At 39.4% G+C, this 23703-nt stretch overlaps 1 protein-coding gene across 2 annotated transcripts in view; it reads right to left on the bottom strand.

Annotated features, from left to right (window-relative positions):
• Positions 1-8394: 8394 nt before the first annotated feature.
• The window catches only part of DPP10 (dipeptidyl peptidase like 10), a 503938-nt gene continuing 488629 nt past the window's right edge, over positions 8395-23703 (bottom strand). For both annotated transcript variants that reach the window (XM_061612954.1, XM_061612953.1), the window contains exons 22-26: positions 14537-14636; positions 14243-14301; positions 14079-14151; positions 11520-11593; positions 8395-9338 (exon numbers count right to left, since the gene is read on the bottom strand). In XM_061612954.1, coding sequence (XP_061468938.1) covers positions 9201-9338; positions 11520-11593; positions 14079-14151; positions 14243-14301; positions 14537-14636 — 444 coding nt within the window. In that variant the 3' untranslated portion in view covers positions 8395-9200. The remainder of the gene's footprint in view (positions 9339-11519; positions 11594-14078; positions 14152-14242; positions 14302-14536; positions 14637-23703) is intronic.

Here is a 23703-nt window from a genome sequence, read left to right as displayed (position 1 = left end):
AATATGAATTTATTGAACATACAAAACACAGAAAAGGAAAGAAAGCAACACACTAATGTCAGAAGGAACTGTGGATAAATAGTTTTCCAAATATAGGTGCCTCTTTAGGGTCATAACAATTCACCATCCTTGGTATGGTTTCCTTGTATAGCAGTTACAGCAAAGCTAAGCAACTTGTTTAAGCCATCTGATTTAATGCTCCTGCACTATTTGACACATTGTTTCCTGCTGTTATTTTCCATTGTCACTAGACTTAATTCTATTACTTATAGACTCCTACAGATCATGGTAATTTCATAATATAAGCATTTTGAACTGATTTTGTATTGCAAATGTCATTTAATTCACCTGAATGCACCAAGAAAATTAGATGGTACAACCCCTGCCCTGAAACATGGTAAAGATAACATTTCAGCTCTTCAGTAAATTAGTTGCCTCTTGCTTTAAGTTCCAGGTATTATTTTTAATAATAAAATAATGCCTACTACTACTAATAAAATCTTGGAAGCTTTTAAAAACCATCCACAGTGCACAAACCAACAGGTGTTCTGATCCGGCTAGGTGGAGAACTTCAGGCAAAGATTAATTCAGTGCATGCGGCTTTCCTCTCCAATTGAACAATTGCTTATGTTGAAGAAAGATAAAGTATCAGCCCTGGTTTAGATGTACTGCTAAGCAAAACCATGGCAGCACAATGGTAGCAGGACCAGAGGTGGATCAAAGCAGCTGTGATCTCTCCATGAACCCGCAAATTTGATCATTCATAGTGAACCATGAACTGGCTTAGTGCAAGCAGGGTCAATTTTCATACTGCAAGTACTTTCTAGCATAGGGATTCACACTGGAAAGTGTCAGTGAAACAGAACTTCCCTGCTTAGGTGAGGATCCCATGGCTCTAATGTTAATGCTAACTCTGCCAGGAAATCTACATATCTCAAAATAAAAATAGTCTCATCTTGAAAGATGGGGGGGGGGGAAATCAGCCAGCCTTGCTCCCTGCTTTTTTCAGACTCTTAACAAAGGACTGCTCAACAACTCATATATATGTCACTATCATTTGCACACCTATAATAGCCCAGGGGATGGTTGACAGTTACATGTTCAGCAACATCAAGTGGTAACTTGTGTGTGTAAATGGGCCATCACAGAGCACATTGAAATGAACACAATTGGGGTAGAGACACACTGTTGTACCAGTTCCAGTGCATCTCCACCTCTCTTTCCTGAAAATAGGGGTACACCATGCTAGTCACTCTGCCCCTTTTTATTCTAAGACCTGGTCAGATCAGCTCGAGTGCATTTTTAAAAAAAAAAAATCAGTTTCAGCCAGATTTCACAACTGATTGGTAGAGTCAACCTGTTTGCCTTCCAGCTGTGGCCAATGGAAATGCTTTGCTGAAGGCTCAGGCAGAGACAATGATTGGCCCAATGCTTTGCTGTGGGTGGTCCTGAGAGGTCTGAAGTCAGCAGTAGGGAAGGGAGGTGTGGCCAGCAGAGGGCAGTATCACTTCAAAATGCAGCCAGAAAACCATTCTCGCTGCTTTTGAAGCAACTAGCACGCCCTCAACCTTCATTTCAACAGCATCAATTTTTACATTCAGTTGCAAGTCACTAGTTGCTGCCAGTAAGACTGCCTGTGCATTGTACAAATTTGTAGCCACTTCTCCTTCCCTTGCAAGCCTGATCCTATTAGTAGGAAGAGTGAAATAAAAGCTGTGGAAAGAATGAGGAGAAAAAGATCCAGAACACCTGTGTGATCATCTGCATATGCATAAACAAGTCAGAATCCAATGTTTAAGCAGTCCCCCAACCCCCACTACTGAAACAACACCACTGCTGCCACTCACAAAGCTTAAGAAAAGTTCACACATATCTACAGAGGGTCCTGAGTAGGTATGGAAGGATCTGTTAATTTTAGTTCTCTCAGTTTCTCATTTTTCCAATCTTAAATTCAGTTATCTATATTTCTGCAGCAATTTACCTTTTAAAAAAATCCTCATGAAAATTCTCCAGCATTGTAGTGTGAATTTCTCCTAATAAACACATTTTTGTATGTAGCTTTGACAAATGTACATTTTTTTGTAAATTTCTCCTTATATAATAATATAATGCATTTTTTCACTAACACATTCATTTTATGCACATTTCCCCCTAATAACTATATTTTTGTAAGCACTGCTTGGTTGGAGAACTGCCCTGCAAACTTCAGATAAATGAGAATTTTGAAGGAGGGCTGTGTTTCAGTTCTGTTATTGTTTCACATTTTATAATGCATATTTAAAAGATTCAGCTTTAAATGCAAAGTGAATATAATTTCTCTCCCATCCCTATTCTGGAGCAGGGTAGGTTTCTCAGGATACCTTTCTCAGTGGGCCTGAAGTGTACAGAAACGAAGTCTATGGCATGCAAGTGAAATATACAGTATATGTATGCACAAGCCTACACCAGTTTTTCCTGTCTTCAAATAGCAATATGAACTAACTACACAATTGCTTAGGAAGAGCACTGAAGTTGGACCATCATTCTAGTCAGACAGCCATTGGAGATCACAGTTTATCCCCTTCACCTCTATATTAAATGGGATGTGCTCTTTCAGATTTCAGATGGAAGAATTGTAATTGCTCAAGGCACTTTGTTGGGATATTTGTCAAGCTTAATTGCCCCATCATTTACAATTAGGGATGTTAATGCGACTGTTAAATGTCACAAATAGCTTACAGCTTTTACTCTTTGCTTGGCAAATGGTAATGTCCAGCTGCATATTTTATTTTGAAACATTTTGATGCATTTTAAAACTACATTCAATGACAAGTTAATCAATTTAATGCTACAATAAAGAGAGCATTGCCTATTTTTTCTGTTGAGTGAATTGAGCTGCAGCTACATTTGGTGGTCGTGCATGATAATGTGCAGACAAACTTAATTTTGTTAAGGTGGCAGGTTAATTGGGACAGAGATGAACCAAGAAAAGCGTCATAAGTGTGTTGCAGATGCACAGGTTTTGTGAGTATTTGGAGTTTGGAGTGAGGTGGGTGGGTAAGTGGGGTATTCAAAGAGTGTAATGATTTATTTGATTATATTGCACATTATGTAAGTGTATTGTACTAAAGCTGATATATGACTAGTAGCTGCTTCTTCCAATTTCCTAGTCATTTCCTCATCTGCCAGTTTTCACAGTCATCTATGTAAGTCCAAAACCCCATTTTTAATTTTTTGTTACTTTGATGGACAACTGCAATTTTGTTCCAATAGAATAAATTGTTAGGCAAGATTGTGTCATTGTGATGTGGTGAATTACACCACATTTATGTATTTAACCCCTAACAGATCTGCATAGAGGAACCAAGGTATGGGATCTAGCTAACAACCCGATTGGGTGAGCCAGCCCTGCCAAGAGCCAGGGGTCGCCTTTCCTCTACCTCTTCCCTTAAACCTCACTCTTTCAGGTAAGCCTGGGGCCCTACAACTCCAGCAGCTGTTACAGATTGGTCCCAAAGATGCTCCCAAACCATGGCAGTGAGTCCTATAGCCCTGAGGGCAAGTCCCTGGACTGAACTCTTTACCTTTAAAGATGCTCAAGGGTGCTCACCAAACTTTAACTATCTCTGAACTTCTCACACCTTCTTGCCAATGTGGCCAATTAACACATTTAATGACTATACCCTGCTAAATACACACACTATCACTTCTAAGTACACACATTACCTACAGAATAGGCACCCCCCCCCAGCTAGGTCAATCAACTGATGAGCAAAATATTCCAACTTGGCCTGCAAATGGCAACCAGCACAGCCTGTACTGCCTGAAGGACGGGAGGGTTCATAGCCCACAGAATGAAGAGGCTGAAGATGGGGTGGGCTTAATTAGTCCTTACATCAGCCCCATAGTCCCCATGCCAAAGTTTTGTGCAACCACATGTGAAAGCTGCTTGCCAGGCCCCTTAATTCCCTAGGCAGCCACAAAAACCATTCACTGCTGCGGCTGCTTTGGGCAAGAGATCATTCTACCCAAGGTCAGTTACGTTTTGAAAATCTATATATTTTATTATGCGCTCAGGACCCAGAACCAAGAGAAAGGAATTGCCTATAATTCTAACTTTTTTTTAATGGGCAAAAACTTACTTATGTGGTTTCCACATTTCAAATGTGACACCAAGATCTTGGATGTGCATTTTTGAATTGAAAAACAGAAAAATAAATAACTCAAAATTATGCACAAAGGAAAGCAAAATTCTGCAGAAACTAGACAAACTAAGTGCCATCATTCTCATATGCTACATCAGTAATAGAATAGAGCAGGATTCCTCTACTACTGCTCCAGTTCTGCAGAATTTCCCTTTCACATTCTTGCTAGAGGACAGCCCTACAATAATGAAGGGGGAAAGTGTTTAAAACATTTAAATTTAACTCTTCCTAACATGCTATATTTTTGGTGTACATAATTATTGATATATCTATCAGAAGATAAATGAGTATGTGTGCACACACACATACACACTCTTATATGGCATGTTATCACTTAATGACTCTCATCAGAATTTTGGAACTACCTCTAAAGATTGAGGCATATTAAGGTGTTTTGAAAGTGTGCTGTTTGATGTATGATAAAGTTATGATTTGAAGTGTAGTAATTGCACTGATGAATGTGCATTTGACAATTTTACCTGGTTTGGAAATCACAGTCTTTGGAAATATGCTTAATATTATCAATAGCCAATACAGTCAGAAACAGCATCCCCCCCCCGGATGGCTTACAACAGTCAAAAGTTAGTGGCTGAACTCCAAAGCACAAACTTATTTAGGCATTATCTTTCAGCAACTAAGTTTAGATGCAACCTTGATCCTTAACGAAAGTCAGACCATGCCATGGACTGCAGCAGGAAAATAATTTAACAAAACAGAAATATGAGATTTTAAAGATGTTGCTTTAGAATAAGTTCATGATCTCTACAGTTTCCAGTCCTTGTCCAGTTGCTCTTGATTTCACAAACAACATTCACATCTCAAATTATCTTGCAACATTTTGTTCAAATGCAAACAGCTAAGGTTACTTTTTACATGATGGGCAGAGGGGCTGTAGCTCAGTCACAGAGCACGTGCTTAGCATGCAGAAGGTCCCAGGTTCAATCTCTGGCCATTCTAGGTAGGGCTGAGAAAGCTGCTGGAGAGCTACTTGGAGTCAGTGTAAACAATACTTAGCTAGATGGACCAATACCCTTACTCTATATACTCAATACTTCTGAGATGAGAACAGAAACTGGATGTGCCCTCGTCCTATTCTATGCAGAATGATTAATGCATTGTTTTAATTTATGCAGATATACCCAGATGTTACAGTGGTGTGAAGATAAATTATTGTATAAATAAGCAAATATGTCAACAGTGGGGATAATTAGTTTACTAAGGCAACATGCTTCATGATAAGATAGTTTCACCACAAATTGTAGCCTCAATGACAAGATTGATAAAATGCCTTTGTGTATATTGTAGCCTAACCATCTGAATTCTGAATTTGATATGGGAATTGAATTAATCTGTGGTTTGTATTACGCTGCCAGTTAGCAGGAAAAGCCAAATGGTTCCTGCTTTGTTCTTAAGGTGTTTTTGTCTTAGCAGCTGTCTCTGGTTTGGATGTCAAACTTCCAAACAAACAAAAAACATTTGTGAAAGATAATGTTTGCAAGGCATCAATGACTCTTCCTATTTATTGATGCTCCAGCAAACCCATATACAGGACAGCAGGGCCTGTTATATTTTTTGAATCACAAAATCCAATGTAGCCCTCCAACGCACTTAAGGAACTGAATCTGAGTTCCACTCTTTGTGCTTTTTGGGAACTGGGGGCTGATTTTGCTTTGATAATTTGTATTCTAATAGTTGGGTTATTGCTGTTGGTATATTTGCTAGTTTCCTTTAGCAACTCCTTTTGTGGAGAGGAAAAATGGGTATCATTCTTTAAAAAACCAATTACATAAAATGCCCAAAATTTTAGTAAGAGCTATCAGGGTCATTACAATGGGGAGTGGTAAATGTAATGTGAACAAAAAGCAGGAGACAAGCCATGCATCCTACATATGCATCCATTAGGCAACAATTATTTGCTATGGCTTCCCAAGTGTGGTTCGGCACCAGACAACTGAACTGCATCAAATAGAATTTCTTCTCATGCTGTGGGTTTTCATTTACATTGTTGCTTTTTAAAAAGACCCTTAAAAAATATTATGCTGAATTAAGACACATTTTAAACAGGGAAGAGTTTAAAGTACGCTTTATCTGTTTTGTGGAGGGTACTGAAAAACAAAGATACGTGGCTGCACAGAGGTAGCTTCTAGGTTGGTATAATGTAAAGAATGCAGTATTTGAGAACATTCAATAGAAAAATGTTAGATATTTTTTAAAAAAACAAAAAAGGGTAAAAGTGAGGATAATAGCAAAGTTTCAAAGGGAAGAAGGAAGGTTTGTACTCTACAGTGCCAAGATACAACTCTCCTTTGAAACACAGGAACGTAAGAAAAGCCTGCTGGATCAGGCCAATGCCCATCTAGTCTAGCATCCTATTCTCACAGTGGCCAACCAGCTGCCCATGTGTAAAGCAGGGCCCGAGTGCAGAGCACAGCCATCATAGTCAGTAGCCATTGATAGCCTTACCCTCCATGAACTTCTCTAATCCTCTTTTAAATCCATCGAAGCTGGAGGCCATCACTGCCTCTTGTGAGAGAGAATTCCATAGTTTAACTATGTATGAAGTACTTTCTTTTGCCTGTCCTGAATCTTCCAACATTAAGATTCATTGGATATCAATGAGTTCTGTTATGAGAGAAGAAAAGCTTTCCTCTATCTACTTTGTCCATGCCATGCACAATTTTATACACTTCTATCATGTCACCTCTGATTGGAAGAACTACATCTCCCATGGACCACCAGGCTTTGAGCTGTATGGTAGACTGGGACACCATACAGTTTTCTTCTCTTGCCATGCATTTTTTAAAAACATTCTTACTTGCTTCAGGTTTAGCAAACCACAACTACCACATTTCCTGAAATTGTGTTGGCTTAAATTCACTTTGCTCAAGAATTATGGTCCATGCTGTTTGATCCTAGTGAAATTGACAAGATTCTGCTGTTCTCTGCCCATCATCTCAATGGGTTGAAGAACAGGGCTGTAGGACTAGTCTTCATGTATTAGGTGATCACACCACACATTCTTCTTGTGTCAGTCATTGACTGACTACAGTTGCAACCTTTTGGTGCTATGATGCAACAGCAGAGTATGGGCAGAACCTGAAGAGACAGGGCTGTGACCAGCTTCAAGAGCATATTAGAGCAACCTTTCACAAGAACTTGTAATTTCTAAAACTTTGAGGATACCCCTATTTGGGAGCAGAGAAATGAAATGGCCACTTTGTCTTTTTTGTTTTTGCCTTAGTGGGAGGACTACCACAAACCATTTCTGGCAGGTGCCTTCTTTTTCTTTCCTCCCTTTTTTTTTTTACAATTTAAAAAGTGGTCTCTCTCCACACAGCAAGAGATAGGGTGGGGGAGAGGGAGAGCTTCATAGGTGTCACATGTATCTAATGACATCACCTTCACACAAGAACATCTGCCTGCACAATGGAACTTCCTTCTCCTTACCCCCATCCCAAATCTGTTCTGGGGGTACTCCTGACCCTCTGGAGCAGATTGGGGGGCAGGGGGGACACAGAGAGAAGAGGGAGGGGAAGTTATGTTGCATAGGCAGAATTCCTTGCATGAACAGGATGATTTCATTGGATACAACCCTCTGTGAGATATACATTTTGCAACAGCCTCTTGGAATATATATCTACTATTAAGTGAATGCAGAACGTGACTTCAGTTACAGAAGTTAATATTCTCATGGCCAAAGATGAGTGGTTTATTTCATAGGGTGATTTCTAGGGCTGTAATTCACCTTGACAAATACACTGATGCATTTCAGGGACTTCACTTGAATAAAATAATAAAATTTCATTCATCAGAAGGCTTCCTTAGAAACAAAGGAAAACATATCATTTCCCAGTTATTTGGCTAAATTTAAATATTTCATGTAACAGGTTGGGCAGCTGTGAAGCACCAAATCAAAATGGATGGACTTTTCTTTGATGTCCTGCCACCAGTAGGCAATGAAGTTCAGAATGGAATCTTAGCCCATCTGTAAGAAAAGGCAAGAACCAGCTTCACAAATGATTTCATCAAAGTAGTACACAATGGCATTACATTGTTAATAAAATTTCTTTATCGGAAACTATAATTTAATATTCATGTATCTAATTTACATGTGACAAAGTAGCATATTCTAAAATTAGAGTATAACCAGCAAACTATTAACTACTGTAAACAATACGAAAAAACACAACTCAAATATTTCTTAGTAAATCAAAACATACAACTTTTAACAGGGGAACTATTTTAGTTGTTGGTTTAAACACAGCTGTAATTATGGCTTGAAAAAATTGTTCAAGCACTCAAACATTTTTTGTGGAAGGAGTTTTGTGTATATACATAAAGTCCAAGAGTATACTACCAAATGTCTGCTTATTGATTTATAGTTGGTACAGTGATAATAATGACTGCTTGAGATTTTTTTTTGGGGGGGGGGGAAACCAAACCAATATGTATACTTATCAGACCTATCTGATAATTTTTCCAAGTAAACTGAAACACAATGCCATTTCCTCAGTATTTTGATGCTTGATTATGAAAAAAATTGCATTGCACTTATTGTAAAATTGCAACAGAATGTTAGAGTGCAGTTATCCTGTGCAAATATCAGTGACCTTAATATTTGTGATAGGTGTGCATTATGATGAAATTGAGAATTATGTGCATTTTAAATAAAAACAGAGCAACTACATACAGAACTACAGAACTACATACAGAAGTGAATTTTAAAGGAATCAACATGCACTAACCCTACTCTTATGCAAAATTAATTTCTTCCAGGAAACTGCATCCAAACATTGGCCTTCCACAAAGGTATACGGTTTGTCCCTTGGTAATACATTTGGACTTTTGTATTCAAATCCCAGTTTGTTAGCTCATTGTCATGAAATGTGCTGTTCCACTGGCATATCCTTTAGCTGCCCTTGGGCTTCTGTAGAATCTGCTCTCTTACAGTCACTTTTATTTATGGTTTTAGTGAACCTCACTGAAAGTCTCCTCAGTTTTGTACAAATAGCTTCCTTATTCATCTTCTTCTGGTTCCTGTGATAAAATTGGTGCTTCCTCCTTTAAACAAGCACTAAAGAAGCTGAGAATTGTGCTATAAAGGTGATATTTACTCTTCTCTGATGTGATGTAATGACCTTCATCTGGGTAGATCTAGGCAAGGAAATATAACAAGAAATAGTCTTTAAAAATCATGAGTCTCTTTGATTTGTTTTAAATGCTTTTGCATCAGCATAGAATGAGAACATTAGGCAATGTGAGGGCTTCAATGAAAGTTCATAAAATGCAAACGAAAATTCATTTTCTTCATATTTTAAACCAGCATTTCATCACCTACACAGAAATCTTTAGCACTAACATTATTTTCACATATTTATTTAAAATGGCCTTTCTGATTCAGATGTTCAAGATGGCTTAGATGAAATAGTTTGGATCAGATCAGCCTGATATACAATCTGGTAACAATGTGGATCTAATATGAATTTGAAACTAATGCAAAGGTTTATTCTATGAGCAAACATTAATTGTGTGGAACACATATACTAAGTAGTAATGTGTATGGTTGCTATTGCTGGTATTTGGATATCAAGTATTTGTACCTGTACATGATACCAGATTGCCTTGTGGCAACTGATCTGACAACTGATAGAAAATGAAAATTACTATTTTTCATATATTTACCAAATTTCCTATCAAAATTAAAAGGTCTAATGAACATATTTTACTTAAATGATCCATCACACATGCAACAGGTGTCTCCAAATATAGTCACAGTACATTTCTGCTGTCCATCGCCTAAGGGCAGTGTACACTTCAGTAGTGTTTCACAGCCTATTAAAAAAATAATAAGACTTAGATATTTCCCAGATCCTTATCCTTTCTATCTGGCAAGGTTTAATTCACAAGCTAACTTTCAAGCAGACAGGAATAAGGGCACATCTAGAAATCCTTTTTATTGCACATTCGATGTTACTGGGGTTGTCATATGCAACCCTGCTTTCAATACTGTTTGTGCCTACAAAGTTGTGGGTGGTCACCCTGCTTCATTTCTGTCATATCCTTCATATCCTGTAACTTCCTACTGAAATCCTGTACCTTTTTATACCACAAATGTTCTGGTTTATTTTTATCCGACTTTTGTTCTGCTATAGGTGCTCTGGGAAGCAATAATGTGGTAGCATGGGAAAGCATCAGAGAACAAATTCAAACAGAATAAAACCACTACTAATGCACTATTATTGTGTCGACAACATGTTGCAGAGTACACCTGCAATAAAACACCCATCTGGAAGGGTCCTAATTCAACTAAAAAGGATCATTAAGTCAACAGGACTTACCACCTCTCCTCTCTCCACATGCACCACACACTGTTCCAAATTCGCTTTGGAGGGTTGGGAGGGGGTGTGTCATGGGAAGAGAGGGGAAAGTCCCATTGGGCTAGCACTAATCCTTGCTCACTAAGAGGCCAGAGCTTATCTTTCAACTTCACCTTAAAAATATGTTGTGTTTCTACATACTTAAAAGAGCACATCATACAGGCCAAGATTCCAAGCAGCTCCAATTCCCAATGTAGTTTGATCTGAGGTGATTGCAAGCTTATCTGTGCAGGGTACAGAGCTCTAGTACTGAGACAGGCAGGTATAGCAGGTTAGTAGACAATGTAGATACACTTTAAATATCAGAAAATATTCAGTTGCTCCAATTGTTCAATCTCATTTTTTTCCTATTTGAAGAAATAATACCAACATAATGAAAGCAGCAAAACATGGTCAAACTAGCTGTATCCAGTCCAGTAGCAGAAGCACAGAAAGTTTTAAAAATGATATACAAATGGCTCCTTCTAGTAAGAATTTCAAAATGTTTTCTTTTGAATATAACTTCTAAGGCTGCAATCCTATGCACACTTACCTGAATTAAACAGTGGGATTCTGTAAACAGTGGAATTCAAAATAAACATGCATAGAATAGCACTGTTAAATCTTTTTTTAAATAGAAAAAGATTTAGGTAAAAAAACTTATACAAATATTTATTTTTAAAAAACCAAACAGCATATTTATGGGGATTTTTGCTATTTCCCTCTTCCCTTTGCTGTCCCCAGTGTCACCTCCCATTGTGTTCTGGAGGATTTTCCAATGCATAGATTCATTTTTAAACATATATACTGTAGATATATGTATATATCAAACATATATATTGTAGATAACATGATACTATTTTCCGATATCTTGAGTTGAAAATACATGCAAGGAAGGGCATAATAAAAATTCTAAAACTTACAATTAAAACAAGTTGAAAGATGTGCTAAGTTATCAAGATATCCGAATATTACATACCTGAATAGTATAATTCACTCCAGCTTTTATTAGATGTTTAATTAATTCTGCTGAATGTTGGAAATGGACTTTAGCTATGGGACAATAACATCTGAATGTTAGCAAAAGACATTCTTAATGTGAACCAGATCTTACAGATTAGTTGCAAGCCAGTCTAGACTTCAGTCTAATATGCCCACACAAAATGTTTCCTTTTCAGAGGTCTGCACTCAACACATGAAGATCAGGGGCAGCATAGCAACAGGGAATCAATGCTGACAGTGTGGCCACAAGGGCAGCTCCTCTCTTGCTGCTGCGCATGAGTGCCCTACACACAAACAACATGAGTCAATAGGGCTAGTATCCTTTCCTAACACTTCCAGAAATATTGCTCTTCTTCACATGAGAACACCTATAGCACAGTAGCTAGGGATGGAATTTTTTGAAAATCTCAATGTCGAGCTTTTGTGAACACATAAAGAAAGAGGCAAGACATCAAGACTGGGTAAACTGGGCCACATTTATTAATTTAACACAGCAGATCTGTAGAAAGGAACCAAGGTGAAGGATACTTACTGCACATAGCAAACTGGGCAAGCCAACCGTGCCAAGGGTAAGACGTAGCGTTTCATCTACCCCTTCCCTTAAGCCCCACCCTCTCAGGTGAAAGGGGTTTCTAGCTATAGGCAAAGTCTGATATTCTTGGGGGGCATCTCTCAAAAAAGGGTGAGACAATTCAACAGATTAAACTACATTCATGTAAGTTAACACACTCCCTAGATGGAGGAGGAGGAAGGTCACTGCCTTTCACTTCCCCTGGCCTGACCCTCATCTCCTCTCCACCAGTGAGGTGGAGGGATTGGCTGATGCTCTGTGCTTCTCCCCCCAAATGCCCTACCTACGAATGTGGCTGCCACATCTAGCAAGGAAGGCTGACTACAGGGCTGCTGGCAGGTAACCTGATAGGCTGACAGAAATAACTTTTGTCAGTAAGTAAAACTAATTTGCATCTTTTGCAAAATTTATAAAGCCACATGATTTATTTTTGAATTTGTTTGAGAGAATTTGGATTGGGGGGTTTAGATGCATGTTTTGAAGATCTTAGCAAAGGAAGCTCGGAACTCATAAGGAGGCATAACTGGATGCAACTCATACTTAAAGACAGAAAGGCATGGCTCTGGCACAGAAGCCGTCACATGGGGGGAAGTCATATGCCTCTGTGCTCTTTCCTCTCATTGCTTGCTTCCTCCCCTTGTGTGCCTGGCTTCAGTGAAGATAAACTATTTTCTTAAGCACAACGTCCTGTGACATCCCTATAAGCCGGAAACAGATTCTGTTGTTATCCTGGTTTTTGAGAGAGAGCTTAATTTTTAAACCACACGTTCATAGGTAACCATGTAAAATGAAGAAAGAAATTTTATATTTCTTCTGGTATCTTTATTGCAACCTGTTTTCTGCTCTTATAAAAAAAGACAAAAATACTTTGAAAAGTTTTATTGCAACCATGCACCTACATAATTTTTCTAAATGACACTGAAATGCTCAGAATTCTGGGCAGGCAGCTGAATTCTGTCCTCTACCGTGGGTGTGGCCTGGAATTTGTTAAAAAAAACAAAGCTCTTATCTGGGATGTTTCAGGCTGGTAACATTACTTAAATAAAAATAACAATAACAGCAACAAAATAAATTTAGTAATGCAGCGAAGCTTAGTTTTAAATTTATATCATGTAACCTCACTAAATGTGTGCAATCAAAGAACCCATTTATTCATGCTTTCAGTTCTTTGTCATGCTTGCTTTCTAGTGCAGGGTTTTCTTTTACTGTACAAGGTATGTGTGCATCTGAAGCATGAATACTGAGAAAACCCATGGGAGTGAGAAACAATGTATTTGTTCACATCCGGTCCTAGCAGGATATCTGTCTATGTGTCAAATGTGACATTGCAAACCCTACTATAACACTGGTGGAGAAGGCCTGCATTAAACATGCAGACATGTGGTAGGAAGTATGATTTCAAGTGCTATGCATGAGACAGAATTATGTTATCAGAGTGAGGGCAAAGTGGAGTTTACATTGGGACAAATCAATCATATGGGGATTGAATGGAAATTGCAATGAAAGACTGACAAAAGCAGCCCATAACAGTGAAGGACTGCACACGTCTTTGATAAACAGCTGTAAATGCACTGAAAAGATTAATTTGCTAGAAGCTATGCTATAGTCCCATTCCCCCCCCAACATTTTTATTTTGCCAATGGCAGAATTGGGAATAATTTAAAAACTGATTAAATATTGTTGCCAGTTATTAATATTGTTGCCATCTATCAGTGTCAAGATGTTTTTTAAGATTCAGACAAATAGGTACCTACAGCTGCTAAGAGTTACAAATATTCAGTTAAGAGAAATGTCATCTGTTCAGATCTAAAATAGTCAATTGAGTCTGACAACTGGATCTCTAGGGCAGACAAAGCTCAGCATTATCAAAAAATGCACATACTTACTCCATGCCTATCTTTCATGGAATGTCTTTGTGTGACAAGCTACAATTGTAAATGGAACTGCTTTTGTGTACATACTTACTATCAGCTGTCCCGTGGACGATTAACAAATTTTCTTCCTTAAAGCCATGAATATTGTATAGTACGCTGGATGCCTTTAAGAAAGGAACACATATACATCTATGACTGATTTGCATTTCAAATGCCCCTGCAACCCCATAACAATCTGTAGTACAACTTGCTTACCTGATAAGCATTTTCTTCTTTAGATGGAACGCCGAGGTATCTTTCTGAAAAAGCTGATGCTGCACATAGGAAATAGGAAAACTTTTATTTCTCTTAATTTGTTTTCCATTTAAATGTGTTAACATTTATGGACCTAATTATGCGTAACTAAACCAAGGCTAAATGGGTACAAAATCTGCTAAGTCTCCTCCAGTGTAAAAGATTTGCCACATCTATCTTCATATTTTAATCTAATGGGAAAGGAGAATTGAGTTACCTGTCTAGTGAACAAAGTGAATAATACAAAACACTCACCATACAATTTCATATCTGTAATTGGTGCAATCACTGCTCCGCACTTGAAAAGCCTTTCATTGGATTTCAGAATCATTGATGCAATGTATCCTCCGTAGCCCTACAAAACAACCTAATGTGAGTTAAAATGTGCCCATTATTGCCTTAATGAAACTGTCTTTTGTTATGCAGTGCTGCAGCATTTACGTCTATTTCTATGGCTCTCTGACTTTCTGTGAATTATAAATGGACAATTAAGAAAGAATCAAGCATGTTTAAGTCACTTTTTGGTCTAAAAGCAGTTTTAAGCTGTTACAAAATGCAATAAGAACATGAGAACATAAGAAGAGCCTGCTGGATCAGGCCAGTGGCCCATCTAGTCCAGCATCCTGTTCTCACAGTGGCCAACCAGGTGCCTGGGGGAAGCCCGCAAGCAGGACCCGAGTGCAAGAACACTCTCCCCTCCTGAGGCTTCCGGCAACTGGTTTTCAGAAGCATGCTGCCTCTGACTAGGGTGGCACAGCACAGCCATCACGGCTAGTAGCCATTGATAGCCCTGTCCTCCATGAATTTGTCTAATCTTCTTTTAAAGCCATCCAAGCTGGTGGCCATTACTGCATCTTGTAGGAGCAAATTCCATAGTTTGACTATGCCCTGAGTAAAGAAGTACTTCCTTTTGTCTGTCCTGAATCTTCCAACATTCAGCTTCTTGGAATGTCCACGAGTTCTAGTATTATGAGAGAGGGAGAAGAACTTTTCTCTATCCACTTTCTCAATGCCATGCATAATTTTATACACTTCTATCATGTCTCCTCTGACCCGCCTTTTCTCTAAACTAAAAAGCCCCAAATGCTGCAACCTTTCCTCGTAAGGGAGTCGCTCCATCCCCTTGATCATTCTGGTTGCCCTCTTCTGAACCTAATAATAATAGGACTATATGCACTGAAATGGTTGAAGGTTTATATCTAGTAGTAAACATGGCTTTTTCGCCTCCTAACTCTTCTCAGTATTATACTGATCATTGGTCCATCTAACTCAGTATTGTTGACTGTGACTGGTAGTGGCTTCCCAGGGTTTCAGGCAGGGAATTAGCTTTATTATCCATAAATTAAATCATGTTTATTTGTATTTATTTATAAATAAATGTTACTGAGTTCAGAATGAAATGTTACAGGAGATATGGGACTGCTGTGGAAAACATTCTTTTCTCTCTTCAGTAATATCCAGGAATAGAAAATATGTCATTGTGTCACAAATGATGGCCAATGATAAGCAGCTGGGCCATGGAAATTCACAGCATGAGGTCATCATACATTACTTGGCATTATCAGAGAAGAGAGGAGGAGAGGACATGAGAGGCACTTTTTTTTATGGTAAGCCACAACTCATAGTTACATTCAGAAAGAATCATAGAATAGTAGAGTTGGAAGTGGCCTACAAGGCCATCAAGTCCAACCCCCTGCTCAATGCAGGAATCCAAATCAAAGCATTCCCGACAGATGGCTGTCCAGCTGCCTCTTGAATGCCTCCAGTGTCGGAGAGCCCACTACCTCTCTAGGTAATTGGTTCCAGTGTCGTATGGCTCTAACAGTTAGGAAGTTTTTCCTGATGTCCAGTCGAAATCTGACTTCCAGCAACTTGAGCCCATTATTCTGTGTCCTGCACTCTGGGATGATTGAGAAGAGATCGCGGCCCTCCTCTGTGTGACAACCTTTCATGTACTTGAAGAGTGCTATCATATCTTCCCTCAGTCTTCTCTTCTCCAAGCTAAACATGCCCAGTTCTTTCAGTCTCTCCTCATAGGGCTTGGTTTCTAGTCCCTTGATCATCCTTCTTGCCCTCTGAACCTATTCCAGTTTGTCTGCATTCTTCTTGAAGTGCAGAGACCAGAACTGGATGCAGTATTCAAGATGAGGCCTAACCAGTGCTGAATAGAGGGGAACTAATACTTCATACAATTTGGAAACTATACTTCTGTTAATGCAGCCTAATATAGTGTTTGCCTTTTTTGCAGCCACATCACACTTTTGGTTCATATTCAGCTTGTGATCAACAACAATTCCAAGATCCTTCTCACATGTCGTATGGCTCAGCCAAGTATCCCCCATCTTATAACTGTGCATTTGGTTTCTTTTTCCTAAGTGTAGAACTTTGCATTTATCCCTGTTGAATTTCATTCTGTTGTTTTCAGCCCAATGCTCCAGCCTATCAAGGTCCCTTTGAATTTTCTTTCTGTCTTCCACAGTATTAGCTATGCCCTCCAATTTTGTATCATCTGCAAATTTGATAAGCATGTTCTGTACCTCCTCATCCAAGTCGTTAATAAAAATGTGGAAGAGCACTGGGCCCAGGACCGACCCCTGTGGTACCCCACTCATTACTTCTGCCCAGTTTGAGAAGGAACCATGGATAAGCACTCTTTGAGTATGATTCTGGAGCCAAATGTGGATCCACCTGATAGTTGTTCCATCCAGCCCACGTTTAGCTACCTTGCTAATCAGAATATCATGGGGCACTTTGTCAAAAGCTTTGCTGAAGTCGAGATATATTATGTCCACAGCATTCCCACAGTCTACAAGGGAGGTTACCCGATCAAAAAATGAGATGAGATTAGTTTGGCAGGATTTGTTCTTCATAAATCCATGTTGGCTCCTAGTAATCACTGCATTGTTTTCAAGGTGCTTACAGATTGACTGCTTTATAATCTGCTCCAGAATTTTTCCAGGGATTGATGTTAGGCTGACTGGTCTGTAGTTCCCTGGTTCCTCCTTCTTTCCCTTTTTGAAGATAGGGACAACATTAGCTCTCCTCCAGTCATCCGGCACTTCACCAGTCCTCCATGATTTCGCAAAGATAATAGAGAGTGGTTCTGAGAGTTCTTCAGCCAGTTCCTTCAATACTCTAGGATGCAGTTTATCAGGACTTGCTGATTTGAACTCATTCAAAGTGATTAGGTATTCCCAGAGCTTGGAAAAGTTACTTTTTTGAACTACAACTCCCATCAGCCCCAGCCAGCATGGCGCTGGCTGGGGCTGATGGGAATTGTAGTTCAAAAAAGTAACTTTTCCAAGCTCTGGTTCCTTGACCATTTGTCTGTCAAGCTCAAGCTCCAATCCTGCCCCTTCTACTTCATGTTTCCCGGGAGGGTCATAGACCCTTTTTTGGGAGAAGACTGAGCCAAAGTTGAGCACTTCTGCCTTTTCTTTGTTATCCGTTATCATTTTGCCTTCCTCATTGAGTAGCTGTGCCACCATTTCTTTTCTCTTTTACTATGGACATACCTGAAGAAAGCTTTTTTGTTACTTTTAGCATCCCTCGCTAACCTCAGCTCATTCTCAGCTTTAGCCTTTCTGACACCATCCCGGCAATTCCATGATACCTGCTTGTACTCTTCTTTTGTGGCCTGGCCTTCTTTACACTTCCTGTATGTGTCTTTTTTTTGTTTTCAGGTCATCTCTAAGCTTTTTGTGAAGCCACATTGGCTTCTGCTGTTTCCCCCCTTTTTTCCTTGTTGGAATTGCTTCCCATTGCACTTTTAGAATTTCCTTTTTTAGAAACTCCCACCCATCTTGGACTCATTAGGGTGGCTTGCCATGGAACCATAATTACAATTGTTCTGAGTTTATTGAAATCAGCTTTCTTGAAGTCCAGGGTGTGTGTATGGCTACTCTCAGCTTTTGCTTCTGTTAAAATCAAGAATTCAAGTATGGTGTGGTCACTTTCCCCCAGAGTTCCCGTAACTGCCACTTCATCCACCAAATTATCTCTATTGGTTAGAATCAAGTCTAGGAAAGCTGATCCTCGGGTTGCTTCCTCCACTTTCTGTAGGAGAAAGTTATCTCCAACACAAGTCAGACATTTCTTGGAGGGGCCGTGTTTGGCAGAATTTGTCTCCCAACAGATATTGGGATAATTGAAGTCCCCCATTACTACTACATCATGCCTCCTCGAAACATTGGCAATTTGCTTTTCAAAAGTTACATTCTCATCTTCTCCTTGATTGGATGGTTGGTAGTAGACTCCAAGCACCACATTCCTTTTATTACTTGCCCCATTAATTTTAATATAGATACTCTCGGTGTAGCTACCAAGCTCATCTTCCTGAATTTCTGTGCAGGTATATATATATTTAACATATAGCGCGACCCCACCTCCCTTTTTATTCCTTCTGTTCTTTTTCAACAAGTTATATCCTTCAATTGCTGTATTCCAGTCATGGGAGTCATCCCACCAAGTTTCAGTTATACCTATCAAGTCATAATTGTCCTCCTGTATTAAGAGTTCAAATTCGTCCTGCTTGGTTCCCATGCTCTGCGCATTAGTATACAGACATTGAAGACCATGTGATTTATGGCTTGGCTTCCTTACTACTTTTTTCTGAGGACTATTACTGGGCCCTATTAGAGCCGATCTCTCTGTTCCCATTACTATGCACAAGCCTTCATCAGTCGTTACCACTAAGTTTACGTCTCCCTCCCCCTTAGGATTCAGTTTAAAGCCCTCCTGATGAACTTCTCCAAGACACAAACTGCAGGTGATAATGTAATTCTTATATAGACTAACCATCTTGTTAAGTTCACACAGTCATTTCTGTTGATGAGTTTCCTCCATACAGCAGCCTTTGGGTACATATTTGTCACTATATATGGTAATATATCACCATCTAGGGTGTATATACATCATAAGATACCTACGCAAAAGAGTTGGGACTCATCAGCATCCATAGCTTGTGATTACAGCTTTGGTAGTTTCCAAATAGGCCCACTTCAACTCTAAATGTCTTATTACTACATATGGTTAATTTTTTTGCAGCAAGTTTGAAGGCCTACTTAGTCAGTTAAAACCAGAGTTATGCAACTGAAATTCCTTTCATGCAACAGGGATTTTTGATCCCATCCTCCCCACAGATGCACTCTCCAAAAAGACTCATTTGAGAGTGGAAAGGCCTGGGATTTAGCATGGGGGGGTTACAGTAGAGAGCAAATAGGTGAAAATTGTGCTGATAGAGCAGGAGTGCAGGAAAGTCCCATTGTACAGCCTTATATGGCCTGAGTGTAACAGCCAGTCATATTAAACATAAATGTACTTAAATATGGAATGCTGTGGATGGATGTTAGTGATGGAGCAGAGTACTTGTTTTAGTTTTTCTTGGCATTCCATGGCGGTGAGGCAAAAATGCACCCTAAATATATATCAGATATTTGGGAGGGATCCTAAGACTTCTCACCAGGGATGGGGACGTCTTAGTTTTTAGCTTAATATGAGGTGGCTGGACATTGCTTTTTGTCTTGTGTCCATGGGTGCAGCCATCTTTTCCTCAAAAAAAACAATTCCTTGAGGAATGAGGCTACATCATTACCATCAGGCAATTCAATTATTATTAATTTGTTTTAGGGGAGGGAGGGAGGGAGGGGAGAGAGAGAGAGAGAGAGAGAGAGAGAGAGAGAGAGAGAGAGAGAGAGAGAGAGAGAGAGAGTCTATAACTTCACATTAAGAATTAAGAAATATTTGCAGGTGAATTGTCTTTCTAAAGTGGCAGTAGTGAAATATTTGGCCCAGCTTTAATAGATATAGATTGAGGGAGGGGTGGGATTGTAGAAATTCTTTGTCTTTCAAATTTCAGAATGCACTGCTCGATTTTCCTTGACTTTCATGGAAGGGATTCTGTGATGTTGCTAAAATAAGAACTCATGCCATCTTTCCCATACACTTTGTCATTTGCTATATGCAGCCAGCACACACAGGGCTTATTCACACAGTTTTCTAGTTGCACTATCTAGAGTAAGGGCTCAATGCCAGCTGCAAACATGGTGTTTTCTATTCTCACTAAGGGGAAGAATCAATCATGCAGTTTCCTAATGACCATGCCCTCTAATTTAACATTTCCACTTCCTCTGGTTGCTTGGCAACTGAGCATGCTCAGTTTGTTATACTAGAAGGTTTCATTAAAAAAACAACCTGGATGTGCAATTATTTGTATTTTCACTAGTATGATACAGCTGATATACAAATCTTTGTTTGAGCAGTGTTATGTTTTTGAGCACAAGTTAGGGGGGAAAGAAAAATAAGGCACCATTTGCAGCAACATAAAAAAGGCCAGCAGAATGGAGGAGAGCAGCTGGAAGTTGCTTGTTAGCCTACAGGAAATGAACTGAAAGAAGGGAGGAGGAAATAGTGGGCATGGAGAGGGGAACAACTGATGCACCCAACTAAAAGCATTGGAGCAAAGAGTCTGCAAGAGTTGGAGTTATGGGGTAAAGAATTTTTTTCTTCCCTTTTTGTATTATCAGTGGATTGGGTTAGTATGGATTTACAGGGGGGAAACTGTGTGATAGCTTCTGTTTGCTGGTAACATCAGGCGAACCATGTGAATTAAAAGATGTGTGTGGCACCAACACACAGTAAACCACTGTGTAGATGAGCCCACTGTCTCTGCAAGGCTTTTTAAAAAGGACTTTCCATGGAAGCGGCAGGGATGGGTAGGAATAAACTCAAAAGGGCACTTTAAAATAACATTAAATGGCATTTCTAATCTTCATTTTAGTAATCAAACATTTATTTAAATAAAAAAGTGTCATGAAACATGTATTTTAATAGTACATGATTTGGTGAGCTCCTCCCTTTCCCCCCGTCCATGTTAAAGCTCTACAGAGAACTTTTGGCTCAGTATTGAATGTGACTAGGGCAATCCATGTAACTAGAGTACTCTTAGATTATTAATTATTGCCAGAGTAAAAGTTGAACAATATGTTTTAAAATATGTAATGTAAACTTATATAGACTACGCCACCTGAATGAAGAAAAGTAGCATATGAGGGAAAATGCTTCTCTCTAGCGTGTACTTTTCTATGTGCAAGAAATTTATGATGCAAGGAGGAATCAAACAATTGATCCTCCAGCTGCATGATGACACAGGCCCCAGGTGTGCTTCAGGAAATGATATTTTTCAAATACAGTAAGGCTGCAATCCAATACATGTCTACTCAGAAGTAAGCTCCACTGGGTTCAGTGGGACTTACTCCTAGATAAGTATGTATTGGATTGCAGCCTAAGGCTCTAAAAAAGTAATTATTGGTTTGCTATTCACAAATCACCTCGTGTCAGATATGTAGCACAATAAACATTATGTCCACAAAGCAGCATTTTATGGTACTCATTCAATCTCTCTCTCTCAAAAGTTATAATTTAATCTCTGTTTGATGAAGATGGACAATGTTGAAGTAGCTCTATTTAGAGAAAAAAATCTGTTCAGCTTTTTGTTTTATTTTGCTTCAGCTGAATATCGTAATCCAAATAAAATCCTTGCAGATTGATCCCCACTTCCAAGAGATGGAGTTCAAGGTCTACCAATCCTATTTTAAGACTTATACAAGCAACAGTAGGTTTCCCACCAAACAAAAGCAAAAGCAAAAACAACTGTCATTTTCTCCTTCATCTCTGCTAGGGGAGTGGGAGGTATATCCTTCCTTTTAAAATCAGATTTTAAAAAAAAATTATTGTATGACAATTCTATGTAAAGTCAAAACTATACTTTTCTCAAGGATCTTTTGAGTCCTGACAATATGAATGTTTGCTAAACTCTGTGTATGCCTATGTATGCACATGTCTGTTGGTTGCTTACTTGAAAATACATTCATGGGGGGGGCATAACAAAAAACACATCCAAATCTTAAATAAAGTGAGATAAACAATTTCTATGCAAAATGCCCATAGAGTTGCAAAATAAATCACTTATAACTACTAAATAAAATTCTGAAACCTTAGCAAGGGGCATTCTTGCTAGGGATGTGCAGGTTCTCTGTGGATTTCCTTGATTTCCACTAGCTTTCTGCATTATGCCCATAACCATGAAATAAAGAGGCAAGGCAGAATTGAAACTGGGTGAAAACTTGGGCCACGTTTATTAAATTTATTAAACTTAATAAACATTAATAAACTTTATTCAAAACTAACCCACCATCTGGAGTGTGACTGTGTGGGAGCATTAACACTCAATCCTTGGGTGAGACCAACCCTGCTGCGTGAAAAAGGGGTGGCATTAACTTTTTCCCCAGCACCACCCAACATGGGTGATTAGGGAGGCCTTCCTGACTCACCCCCTCCCAGTGCCCCACAACTCCGAGTGGGTAGCCCAGGTTGGCCCCAAGGGTGAACCCTATGTATCCTGCAAGTCCCCACAAACTCACAGGCCAATCTTGGGTGTCACCTTTCACCTGAAAAAGTGCCTAAGTGTGCTCACCAATACCCTCATCTGTGTCAGTTCCTGCACATATCTGCCTAAACGTGACCAACTTAACCTATTTACAAAAAGCTAATATCCAAACTGAATCAGCCAGATTAAAGGCAAAATAGAAGGCCAAATGAGTCAAATTGGAAAGACACAATGCAGAGTAGGCAAAACAAATTGGTCTCCAAGGTGGCTGACCAGCAAAAAATCTCCTACTCGTCCCCCTATAGGCAACCAGTGAAACTTGCACTACACATAGCAAGGGCAGGTGGGCGCCGAGAGTTCAAAGAAGCCAGAAAGGGGGTGGAGCAGGCTTAAAAGTGGCCTGCAACCTGTCCCTGCTCCCCAGAGCAGCGTAGCATGTACGCAAAGTATGCCACATGGCTGAGGCCATGCCAGGTTTTGTCATCGCCTGGCTGCAAAGCCTGCTGCCCTGGCAGCTCTTTCAGAGCTGAATGGGGAATCTTTCATGTAAGCACTCAAAACAAGCCTTGGGTCTTTTTGAGTGCTGAGAAAAAGTTTAGGAACAAAATACAGTTGATTACCCACCCCAGCTCTCCCTTCTGATACCAAACCAGAGCTTGGAAAAGTTACTTTTTTAAACTACAACTCCCATCAGCCCCAGCCAGCATGGCCACTGGATTGGGCTGATGGGTGTTGTAGTTCAAAAAAGTAACTTTTCCAAGGTCTGCAAAACCTAATGAATTCCTACACTCCCTGCTTCCTTTCTTTCTTGATGGCAATAAACCCCAGCATGAGACTGTGGAGAAATGCTGAGTACATGTTTGTTTCTGTTTCTCTTAGGAGAAAAAAATATATTCTGTGACTATCATAAGGCCTTGCGTTATTACATTGTTACAAGCCTGCTTGGCAGTAGTTGCTTGGTGACAGGTTCTGAGAAGAGAGATCCACAATCACTTTAAGATTTTATTAGATGGGAACTGCTTAGGTGAATTCATTC

The sequence above is a fragment of the Rhineura floridana genome, chromosome 2, assembly GCF_030035675.1.
Source record: "Rhineura floridana isolate rRhiFlo1 chromosome 2, rRhiFlo1.hap2, whole genome shotgun sequence".
Classification (NCBI taxonomy): Eukaryota; Metazoa; Chordata; class Lepidosauria; order Squamata; family Rhineuridae; genus Rhineura; species Rhineura floridana.
This window is presented reverse-complemented; position numbering and strand designations above follow the sequence as displayed.